Here is an 11,790-nt window from a genome sequence, read left to right on the forward strand (position 1 = left end):
TATGCTTTGTATGATAAGGTGGAGACACCAGAGGCTATAAAAGTTTGAGCAATGCTCCACCATTTTGAGATCAGGGGCTGTCTGCATCAGTGTCCATCTCCCACGTGTGTGATCATTAAAGCTTCGTTTGACTCAACCCGACCGGACCAGTGTTGTTATTGTGGTTTTTCTCTTGTCTCCATCCCCAATATTTTGAACCATAACATTTTGGGGGCTCGTCCTGTGGTGTTGGCAAATCTGACCAGGAAATGTATAAGATGGATTGTCAGGACAGTCAGCGTTAAAGCCACTTTCAGTCCATACTAGGATGGCATTGGACATCTTCGGGGCGGGAGAGGGTTGGTTTGACCAAGGTGTGGTTTGGCTTGTTGCATGTATATTTTGAGATCATGTGGCTCTGGATGGACCAGTTACCAGGGCATGGAAGGAGGACAGACTCATTAAAGGAGGAGAAGGAATTTCCTGGGATTGGAGATCCTCTGGGTGAGTGGTTGATTAAAAGCATGCATAAAATAGAAGTTATCTGTTGTTATTGATTGGTAATAGATTGATAATTGGCCACATTTACAGCTGTATTGACTTGTTGTGGACGTAGTCGACTTCAGGTTTAAACACTCTAATTAACAGGTTGAAAATAGTGACATTAAAGGAAGAGTATGCAGCGCCACCCTGTCAGACGCCAGTGATGGTGGAGCTCACTGATGAATCAGGTGAGCTGGATTCATGGCTGATTCAAAACTAAGATCCCCCTGCTGTGGTCAGTAAGGGGAGAACAGGGGGAAATAAAATTAAGGGTAAAAGAGTCATTTATAAACGTTTATGGGTCAAGTGAAACGGGATAAAAGGGTGTTTTACTGTTATTTTTAATATCAGCATTATTATTGTATGAGAATCATGCAACAAACATTGCATCGATGATCGTTTATTGAAGCTTTTGACCTTATACTAACATCTGTGTTCCTGTGATTGTTATAACCTCTGATGAATCTTTATTTACAGGTGTTAGGATAATGATATAATTTTTCATTGCAGGTGTAACCATGATCATTTCATACATATTGCAACTTGTTGCTCATTGAAGAGTTGTGCTCAAGTTAATAAGGGTTAATAGCTACAGTCAGCGCGAATGTCTGACTGATCTATTGAGGGAAAAGGCTTCGAGCATAGAAGGCCGCACACGCTTACAAAACACTGATATCATGTTATTCTTTGTGATCTTTTCTTCAATTATGTCTTTAAGTTTAGTTTAAATAGTGGCAGTTAATTAAACGACATTTATTAAAATATTAAATACCTGAGTCAGAACGTTACACGCAGATCACCTTAAGAGTCTGGGAAACTTTGTAGCTGCCTAACTTTTTTTTTGAATGTTCTAGCTCTGTTGATTTGACACATTGGAATGTGTCAAAAAAGGGGGGAAGTTGAGCTTTAACATCAAACAAGGATTATTTGAACATTTTATAACTTCATTTGTGTATTTAATACCTTAGGTATGGTAAAGCTTAAGCTAATAGCGGTCCGAGAAGACGGACCTTTTAGAGAATCAGTGAGAAGCATAGATCATCACGTCCATGTTTAAGCATTAATCATTGAAATGAACTGAATAGCGTTTAGAAGATTTGTTAATTTCTTTGTCTTTGTTAAAAAGAGAGGGTTTCAATAATTTTCAGACACACCTTGCAAATGTGCTTATAACGAGTTGGCACTCGGTCTGTTGAAGGTCAGAAGCTTCATTCGGCGTGACTGTCCGGATTGATATATTGCGGTTATTGACTTTGAGTGCAGAGGGCTAACTGCAAACACGCTTACACACACATAGGATATGATTAGAATAAGTCCCTGGGACATTCTGAAATATTTTAAAACCAATTCTGAATCACTAGAAGGTCAATAGATAACAACATTAGATTATTAGGGTTAGGAAGAGAGGTGTTTTGGTTTTCTGTCTCTTACAGAGAAAGGAACAGACACCAGACGAGGTCACAGATATGCGAGGATCCTCCGTAGCAGAGACAGACACAGTGACTGCCGAGACATCAACTGGGTCCAAAGGTCATGGCGTTTGGGCTCCAGCTAGTCACCACAAAAAAGATGGATCCCATAAACACAGCAATAACCATGAAGGGGTTGGCGGAAATCCGGGAACACCAGACCAACGAAGTTCGAGAGGCTTTTGGGCAAAAAGGGGAACACCTTCCTGTTCCTTTTTTCTGGAGGATACACAGATCGTTGTTTGAAATCGGGGCAGAATAATCCCCTGATCTGTGCCACGACTGAAGGGTTGTCTAACCCCTAAAGTTGAAGAATGAAAAGCAGAGGATCACCCAACTGGATGACACTGGTAGCTGCAGCAATAAAATAAAGGCTAAAAGCTGTGGGAGACCTGGGGAGTGTCATCTGGACCCGCTATTGTTGGAATAATAGTTTGTCTTACATCTGAACTGCGCAAACACAGAGGTCATCCCACATATGGTTCGCCCCTCAGGGGGACAAAGGGCCGCAGGAGCGAGAAGAGATGAACCCGGCCACACTGAATTGAAGGGTGTTGGTGAGGTCATTATTCTAATGACCTCATCAGGGGGAATTGTCAGATTCTAATATTATTTTATGCCATGCTATACCCCTAATTAAAGATTGTGAATTATTATGTAGTTTTAGTTTGCATTATTCTCCTGAATTAGAAGAAGCTGATAACTATTGCATCAGTTAAAATGATTTTCATTAAAGTAGACTGCTGATTTATTGTGAATGAATGATATTGTTTTATGATGCATTATACTGCTGAGTTATAAGAAATACTGTTTGCAGAAAGTCATCGCCTTATTTGTCTGATTAGAAGAGAACAGAACATACTGGAGTTTTCTGCCCCATCTCAGCAGGAGCAGATAAACGAGGAGCCAAGGTCGTAGCTTAGGCGCTGTGTGAGAGAAAGCATGTGAATGTTTAGGTTTTATGATAAGGTGGAGGCACCAGAGGCTATAAAAGTTTGAGCAATGCTCCACCATTTTGAGATTTTGAGGCTGTCTGCATCAGTGTCCATCTCCCACGCGTGTGATCATTAAATCATCGTTTGACTAAACCCGACCGGACCAGTGTTGTTATTGTGGTTTTTCTCTTGTCTCCATCCCCGATATTTTTGAACCTTAACAGTGTGTATATATAACTTGAAAAAACTGCACATAGTAAGATTAACAGTAACAGTATTTTGTCTGTATCTGCCATTGTAGAAATTCATCGCATGTAAACAATAATGTGGCACACAGCGTGATGTGACGTTTGACGTTGCATGATGAACTCATGTATTCCTCATCCACACGTGAATGCAAAAATAGTTTTCGAAAACCTCTAACCTGACAGGAGCTTTAAAAAATCTCAGTTTTCAGTGATTCAAAACGGCATTTACGTGTGGACAAAAGGTCCTAACGCACAGAAAAGCTGTTTTCAAAAATATCCCCATACCTTTGGACATAGCGTAAAAGAGTTAGTAGTTCATTTTGTTGCTACCTGTAATTTATTGTATTTTACTTTTACTTTTTAATAGTTTACTAAAGGTTTGAGGTGTGAAGTAAACTGTAGACTTTAACCATTTCACAGGCCACTAATCTTGTCCATAGCTTTGGACTTTCACAACAAAACTTGTATCATAACACAATTCTAACAAAACATATACTATCATTATTATTACTACTATTATTTTTTACTATTATTTAAAGTTCAATTAAACAGAAATACTGGTTAAAGGTAAAACACCTTAGTTATGTTGCTAAACAATTGTTAGATTTGATGCAACAGATGTTTAAAACCAACTGTAAATCATCAAAAATGAACACAGGGGTAAAGATTATACAGTTCATATATTATAAACATTCATATGGATTGAAAACAAGCCAAAAAAATCAGTGTCAAATGCTGCCCCGCCGTTCTTGTTCTTTGTATTATTGTATCCAGCTAGTGCTGCCTCTTTTCTGAAAAGCCTTTATGTCCAAATATTTGTAGATAAAAAAAAGAGGTGTGGTTTAAAGAAAGCAAAAGAATACATACTCTGTAACTGCTGCTCGTTGGCACTTTATTTAATTCCTTCACTCAACCTGCTGGACATGTTTCTACAATGAATGGAAACAGTGAGCAATTCATCATAGCCTTAGACTTTGGCACTGCATACAGTGGATATGCATTCAGTTTGGCACCCAAAGGGGCAGAAGATGATCCCTTTTTGAAACTTGGTAGATGAAAATAAAAAATGTATGTTGATGCAGCACAAATCCCCTCGCAGTGAAACCGTACAGCTCTCAGTGATCAGTCTTTACAGACCCTGTTTGTAAGTTCATGCAAACTGAAGAAGGTTGGAGTGATTTAAATTATTTAATCTTCCGTAATAACACTTACGGAAGATTACGGAAACTAATAAATTGAAAACTGTCCATACAAGCTAACATCTTATCAATCATCTCTAGAAACTCAGCAGAGATATGACTATTGAAGCTGCAAATGGGAAGACGATGAAGGCTTTGAAGGTGTTTACCGAATCACTGAAATACCTGAAGGATGATGCACAGAAAACAATTGCCAGGAACACAGAAGGGAGGAAGTTCATACCCTCTGACCTCACCTGGGTGCTGACTGTACCTGCGATCTGGGATTCTTCAGCAGAGCAGTTCATGAGAGAAGCTGCAGCTCAGGTAACATAATTTTATTAAGAGAGCTCTGAGATGCTGAAATGTTCAGAGTATTCAGTTGTATTTCATTTCCAGGCAGGAATCATTACAGAAGGAACTCAGGAAAAACTGATCATTGCACTGGAACCAGAGGCAGCCTCAGTCTGGTGCAAGAAGCTGCCAGCTGATGGCTTCATCACTCAGAACAATGATGGAAGATCACTGTCTCAAGGAACACAGTTCATGGTGGTGGACTGTGGAGGTACTGTATGTGACTCTGTTACATTCTGTTACACATTCATCCACAGACACATTGGAAACATCTGACTGTGTCTGCTGCTGCTGCAGGAAGTCCACTTTCATCACTTCCTGTGTGTTTCAGGTGGAACCATTGACATCACTGTTCATAAAGTCCTGGATGGAGGAGCCCTGGAGGAGCTACACAAGCCCTCAGGAAATAATTTGGGGGGACAAACTGTGGACAGGAAATTCAAAGAGTTTCTAAGAGAAATCTTCAGTCATGGTGTCTGGGATGAATATGAGAGAAACTTTCCCAGTGAGGTTCAGAGGATAATGAATGATTTTATGTTTCTCAAACAGGTAGATGATGATGTTCAGGTGGTGTGCCCATATAACCTGGGAAAATTGGCTGAGAAAAGACAGGAAATAGAAAAATTATTTGAAACAGTAAGAGGTGCTTCCTGGGATGGTGGATCAATCATAATCTCTAAAAACACACTGAGGTCTTTCTTTACTGAGAGTCTGAAGGGCATCACTGACAGTCTCAGAGAAATCCTGAAGAAAGATCTACACATCGAGTACATTCTGTTAGTGGGGGGCTACGCTGAAAGCCAGATTCTACGTCAACATGTTATCCATCAATTTGGTGATCAGTGTAAAGTTCTGTGTCCATTTAGGCCTCAAGAAGTGATCCTGAAGGGAGCTGTGCAGTTTGGAAGAACCCCAGCAGTGGTGGCATCTCAAAAAAGTGCTTTTACTTATGGGTTTGGTACAAATGAGATATTTGATGGGTCTAAACACAAGACAGAGAAGAAACATACAGTTGAAGGAAAGGATTTCTGCTTTGATATATTCTGTAAAGTGGTGGAGGAAGGTGAAAACGTGCGATATAATGAAACCAGAACTCATATTGTTTATCCATTAAAAGCAAATCAGAGAGCAGTAGGCTTTGAGTTTTGTTGCACAGCTAATAAAAATCCAGAGTATATAGACGAAGAGGATGTAAAAAAAGTTGCTTCATGTTTAGTCGAAATGCCTGACACTTCAGGAGGCATAAATCGTGCAGTGAAATTGGAAGTTAAGTTTGGCTTTACAGAGATAACAGCAACAGCCACAGATATGGCTTCCGGGTTTAAAGATAAAGTAACATTTGACTTTATTACTGGATGAATGCTCAATCATCCAGGCAAGTAAATCCCAAAAAGGTGATTTTGTTCTTCTGGACCTAACATTTTGAGTGGGAGTAATGTTTCATCATCATCCAAGTGACTTCTTCAGTCTCAGCTGACTACAGGTTTCCCCAAACTTATAAACAGTACATTTGCAAAACAACTGAAACCAGCCCACTGAATGGTGCTCACGGCTATTGATCAATGGGCTTTGATCAGTAGGTGTTGATCAGTGGTCATGGCAATTTGCATATTAATGATCAAGGAACTGACCTCACAGCCCATTATTCATTCAGTGGTGCTAGTTCAGTCATTATGCAAATATACTGTTCATAAGATTGGTGAAACCTGCAGTCAGCTGAGATTGAAGAAGTCACCTGAAAGAGTGATGAAATGTTTTTCCCACTCAAAACGTCAAGATGAACAGAATCAACTCTTTGGGATTTACTTTATGATTATTTTTTTTTGGCTTTGACTCGTGTAATAAATTCAGGAACCACTTGGGTTTAGACAATGTTCTACCTAAAACCTATCTTTACATGGGTTTGTGGATCCTATATTCTTACAATTTTAGCTTATTTTTTTCATTTGCATTGACATATTGCAGAAATTCTTTGCACCGAGAGGCAATTTTTTTGTGATTTGGTGATGAATAAAATAGTACTGAACTGAATTTAATGATAACAAAAAAAAGCTTAAAAAGACACCTCTGATTCTCACATGCAATTTACACTAAAGAATTAGGGGATATACAGTAACAGTTGACTTCAGATAACTTCTTCATTGTTATCGGACACATCATTCAGTTTCCAGAGAAAAAAAGTACAAAATAAAAGAGAAACTTGGCAGTGAAAGAACAATGTGGCTTGGAAAAAAAAACAAAAAGGCAAGTCACTAGACCAGCCACCGTCACTGATAAGATGTCTTTTACTTCCTGCATATTTAGAAACAGTGGTAGCTGTTTACTAATCCTCTGGAATCAGAAACTCTATTGCTTATTTCAAATTAAATAAAGATACCAGATATAATTCAGAAGCCTGCCATGAGAGAATCATGGCATGTTTCCCCTTTGGTGTCTCTTTGTCTGTGTCTCTTTTGGGTTTTAATTTGACTTTAGACATGTTTGAACTTTCATCAACTTTCATAACACAATGCTGTTGACTGAAGCCTTTCAGGAATACTTTTCACAATACTGGTAGTCTCATGGTCCTGGGTCAAGCGACCCAGTGTTTGAGTTTATGTATCTTTTGTATTCCTGTTGTGCCTTAGCTTAGTGCACCTAGTTAATTTCTAGATTGCTGTTTAGTCTTGTTCCTTAGTTGTTTATGTCATCTCCCCCTGGACTAAGTCTCCCTGGTTCATGTGTCACGTCTGCGTGGTTATGTTTAGTTCATGTCATGTCTCCATGTTTCCTGTTTTACTTTGAAAGTCTGTATTCAATGTCAGCGTATTCAGTTTCACCTCTCCAGTCCTGTCGTTATGGTTCATGTGTGTCAGCTGTGCTCCATGTTTGGTCACTTCCCCTGATCATCCCTCATGTGTATTTAGTCTCTGTGTTTCATGCAGTCTGCGTTGCGTCGTCTGTGTTCCCATCCCCCGTGTTTCGTATCCCCAGCCATAGCCTTTCCATAGTTTGTGTCCAGTTTAGGTTTCCTTTGAACTTCTGCTCTTGTGCTGCCCTCATTCTGGTTCGTTCCTTTCATCAGCCATAATAAAAGGCTCGCTTTTGTTTAAATCCACTCCCGTATCCTCGCTTGTGTTCGCACCTGGGTCCACCATACACATCTCCGCACGGTCTGCCTCCGCAGATCGTGACAGGTAGACCCAAATGGAAGATTCTGCTTTCTGAAAATTGCATTGATTTGCTTTATTTCAAAGCTGGCATGCAGTCCCTTAATTAGTGGATTTGAATGCCTATACATCCTATTGTTTTACATTCCTCAAGTACCAAAGGTTAACAATTCTGTGTATGGAGCCTAAATTACGATTCAGTGAAGGGTTTTGAATTCTCAAGAGCCTGTATTATATCTGCTTTAAATCCCAGGTCTCTTCTGCCATTTTTCTTCCGAGAACATCCCCTTCAGTGAGCTCTCAGTTTTGAAATGTATTTAACTACAGTTAATTTATTGTAATAACTAGAAAAAGTGAAATTTCCTGAGAAAATGCCATGTAAATGCTGCATAGCGGAAACCATCTGCTAAAAACAGAGGAAGAAGCTGAAATCATAATAACTTTGCAGAATTGTGATAAATTAGCAGAAATACTGAAAAAGCAAAACAGTCCTTTAAAATAAGTGGAACAAGATGAAGTTACTTCAAAAGTACTTGCTGCTTATTGCTGAGAAATGGGCAGAAAGTTTAGACAGCCAAAAAAGAATTGTCAGCAGATTAACTAAGGCTGTGCAAAACTAACGTAAAACATTGTGTAACTACCAAAGTTTAGCAATATGGACATAAACAGTGTGAGTACAAGAAAATAATTATTATAATGTGATGTATTAAATTTGTTTAGATCACAGGAATAAGGAAGGCTTGGTCTGCGTCTCAGTGTGCTTAGCTGTGGCCTGAGAGCGTGTGTAATTGTTTAGAAAGAAAGGAGTTTATGGACACTGGGGGTCTGCTGTCATGAAAGGAGACAGGAAGCTACAGTTGGGGGTTGCTGATGCTTGTACCTTTAATAAAAACTCATAATTGTTATAACTTAGAAGCAGGTTTGCAGGAAGCTCTCCACATGCTTATCTGTAAATGTAAGACAACAAGAGGCCAATGGCCCAGTGGATGCAGAGTTGGAGTCTCAGTGTTTGTAATTTGTTAACTGTGTTTTCTATGTTCTGTGGAAATACAGAAATTGTTTCATTGCTAACATATAATCTGCAGTTTTATCATTTATCTCTTACTGCATTTGATAATGCAGTTCTACACTGCAATCATCGAGTCCATCCTCACCTCCTCCATCACCGTGTGGTACGCTGGAGCCACTATCAGGGACAAACAGAGACTGCAGCGTGCTGTGCGCTCTGCTGAGAAGGTGATTGGCTGCAGACTCCCATCTCTGCAGGACCTGTACACCTCCAGGACACTGCGGCGTGCAGCTCGGATCTCAGCTGACCCTTCTCACCCTGGACACAGTCTGTTTGACCTGCTCCCCTCAGGCAGGAGGCTCCGGTCCATTCGCACCAGAACCTCTCGCCATAAGAACAGTTTCTTCCCCTCTGCTGTTGGACACATGAACAATAACCATATGACTGTCCCCGCCACTAACACATGACCCTACGCTGTGTTCACTGCATCATTCCATGTTTGCACTGATCACCACCTGCACTCATGTATATATCATGTATATATCTATCTATGTAGCACTTTTAATTCTTATTCTTATTTTTATTTTCATGTCTATTTAAACGTAATTTATGACAGTTTCCTAATGTTGTAAACCTGCTCAACATTTGGCAATAAAACCCTTTCTGATTCTGATATTGCATTAAAGATGTTTATTAAAGTTAATCCCACCATGTTAACCTTTAATTACAGGTACAGCCAGAAGTAATATAGACACATTGCATGTTTGTGCTCATTCAGAGTTGATGTTCAGTCTCTTAAAGAAGGTCTCAAGCTTTGTGAAGTGCTATGACTTCACAATCAATTGTGTAAAAGACTTAGAGCATAGAAGGCCGCATACCCGCTTACAAACACATAGAATCCATAAACCTGCCAGGCCAAATTCATTTAGCTTCCAACCACATTTTAATTTACTCGGTAACAGATGACCAGAGTCAAGGATCAGCCCTCAGAGACCCTTAGAGCTTTAAGTTTATTGAAGGTGTTATAGAAATAGGAAGTTCTGTGTCTGTTTTTAGCCATTTAAGATGTACCATTTACTGCGATCAACGTCTTTGATCTGTATTTGACGCCATAAGGGGGACGTAAACCCTGACGCTTTAAAAGTGTTTTTTGGCAGAAGACATGTGCTGATGTTTCTTCTCCTGTGTGTTAATAAACTCATCGTTTGATTGCACTCTTCTGGGCCTTCGTGGTTTGTTTCACTGCTCTACATTGATTGATCTCGCAACAGTTGTCTAAGAGAATTTGGTGTAGCTTGGGTGAGGAGATTACTTTTGACTGGCAGGAAGTCACAGAGACACACACACAGTGCTTTGACTGTTACGACACACCCACACCTACATGCACAGTAACTCACATGCACTCACATAGACACACGGGTACGCGCACACAAAGGCATTCACGTGCTTGTGCATACACACATAGACACACAAAGTTTGCAGCACACCATGGGGGTTTTATGATAGGGTCCCTTCTACAAAACTGTGTTTCACAGACAAAGGAGGGAAGATCTGCAGAGGGACACCGGCCTTGCACATCTTCCCCTCTAGAAGATGCATGCTTAAATGAAGATGAATAAAGATGAATAACGGTTTTGTGAAATGACTACTCAGTTCCGGTGCCGTCTCTGGATGCCTGAGGAACAAAAAGAAGCTGGATGGAACCATTCCTAGACAAGGGCAGAAATGTTACCACGGACAATTTTTTCACATCGCTTTCACTTGCGCAAAAACTTCTTAGACGGAAAACCACCATCCTCGGCACAGTCAACAAGATTCGCAGGGAAATTCCTCAATCCACTAGACAGACAGATCGCAATGAATTCACCACTCAGGTATGTTGCAGGTCTTTTGTGGTTCTATGTTTATGTGTTTCATTGTGTGTAAAAGGGCTATGAAAATAACAATTTATCTTATTTCTTAAGTGTTTTCAACCTCTGCTGCCACGCTGACGGCGTATGCGGCCAAACGGAAGAAGACAGTCTATATTCTTAGCAGCATGCACAGCGTGGTTCAGACTGATAACACTACCAAAAGGAAGCCAAACACTGTCACCCTTTACAACAAAACAAAGTGTGGCGTGGATGTGATGGACCAGATGGTTCGGGAGTACACTGTCCGCAGAGGAACACGGCGCTGGCCAGTTGCTGTGTTTTATAACATGATTGACATGGCAGCACTGAATGCACATGTGCTGTATCAAGCATGCACCGGGACGAAGGAAAGACGGGTGGACTTCCTGGTGGAGCTTGCAAGGGAGTTGGCTCGCTCTCATGTAGCTGCGAAGAAGGCAAGAAAAGAACAGTTGCTTTGCACACAACCCTCCACAACGAGCATTGGAAAAAGAGCCACGTGTCAGGTCAAATACAACTGCAAGAAAAATCATGCCACTGTGCAATGTGTTCACTGCAACAGATACACATGTGGTAAATGCAGACTACAGATACCATGGCAGTGCCAGGATTGTGAGTGATTGCTGAAAATGTTGAAATGTACTCACTCACTTTTTATTATTATTTGTAAAAATGTATACAAATGGTTGGATTTTTGTACTGTTTTTATCAATAAATCTCAGCAACAAAGGACAAACACCCATGTGTGTTGATTTCTCCCTAAGACGGCAAACTGAAACACTCCAAGTTGGTGACTTTTGGAGATTTATTTCCCTGGATGATTGAGAATGCAAACACAAAAGAGAGTTCACAGCTTTTAGCAGCTCCAGCACCCCCTCATCCACACACCCCCACTCCCCTCCCTCATGAATAGCTTTTTAACAACCTCATATACATATGAATGACTAGCCAATTTAGCTTCTGCCTGAAGCTAAAGCCTAGCTAGAAGCCATTTGGCTCCTCCTGGGTTTTCTAGGTAGAAACGTAAAAGCCTG

At 40.3% G+C, this 11,790-nt stretch overlaps 1 protein-coding gene across 1 annotated transcript; it reads left to right on the top strand.

Annotated features, from left to right (window-relative positions):
- Nucleotides 1-307: 307 nt before the first annotated feature.
- LOC145432177 (heat shock 70 kDa protein 12A-like) lies at nt 308-6,065 on the top strand. Its single transcript, XM_080308789.1, has 4 exons — nt 308-358; nt 4,455-4,679; nt 4,752-4,917; nt 5,038-6,065. The coding sequence occupies exons 1-4, from the start codon at nt 308-310 to the stop codon at nt 6,063-6,065; spliced, it is 1,470 nt and encodes a 489-aa protein (XP_080164915.1).
- Nucleotides 6,066-11,790: the final 5,725 nt, after the last annotated feature.

This window comes from Astatotilapia calliptera, chromosome 12, assembly GCF_964374335.1.
Source record: "Astatotilapia calliptera chromosome 12, fAstCal68.1, whole genome shotgun sequence".
Lineage (NCBI taxonomy): Eukaryota > Metazoa > Chordata > Actinopteri > Cichliformes > Cichlidae > Astatotilapia > Astatotilapia calliptera.

What these genes read in the sequence shown, in the direction of transcription:
- LOC145432177 (XM_080308789.1), top strand. Translation starts at nt 308, where the DNA reads ATGGCATTGGACATCTTCGGGGCGGGAGAGGGTTGGTTTGACCAAGGT. An exon ending in GTTGGTTTGACCAAGGTGTG is followed by an intron (nt 359 to 4,454) that starts GTTTGGCTTGTT and finishes AATCATCTCTAG; the next exon opens with AAACTCAGCAGAGATATGAC. An exon ending in TGAGAGAAGCTGCAGCTCAG is followed by an intron (nt 4,680 to 4,751) that starts GTAACATAATTT and finishes TTTCATTTCCAG; the next exon opens with GCAGGAATCATTACAGAAGG.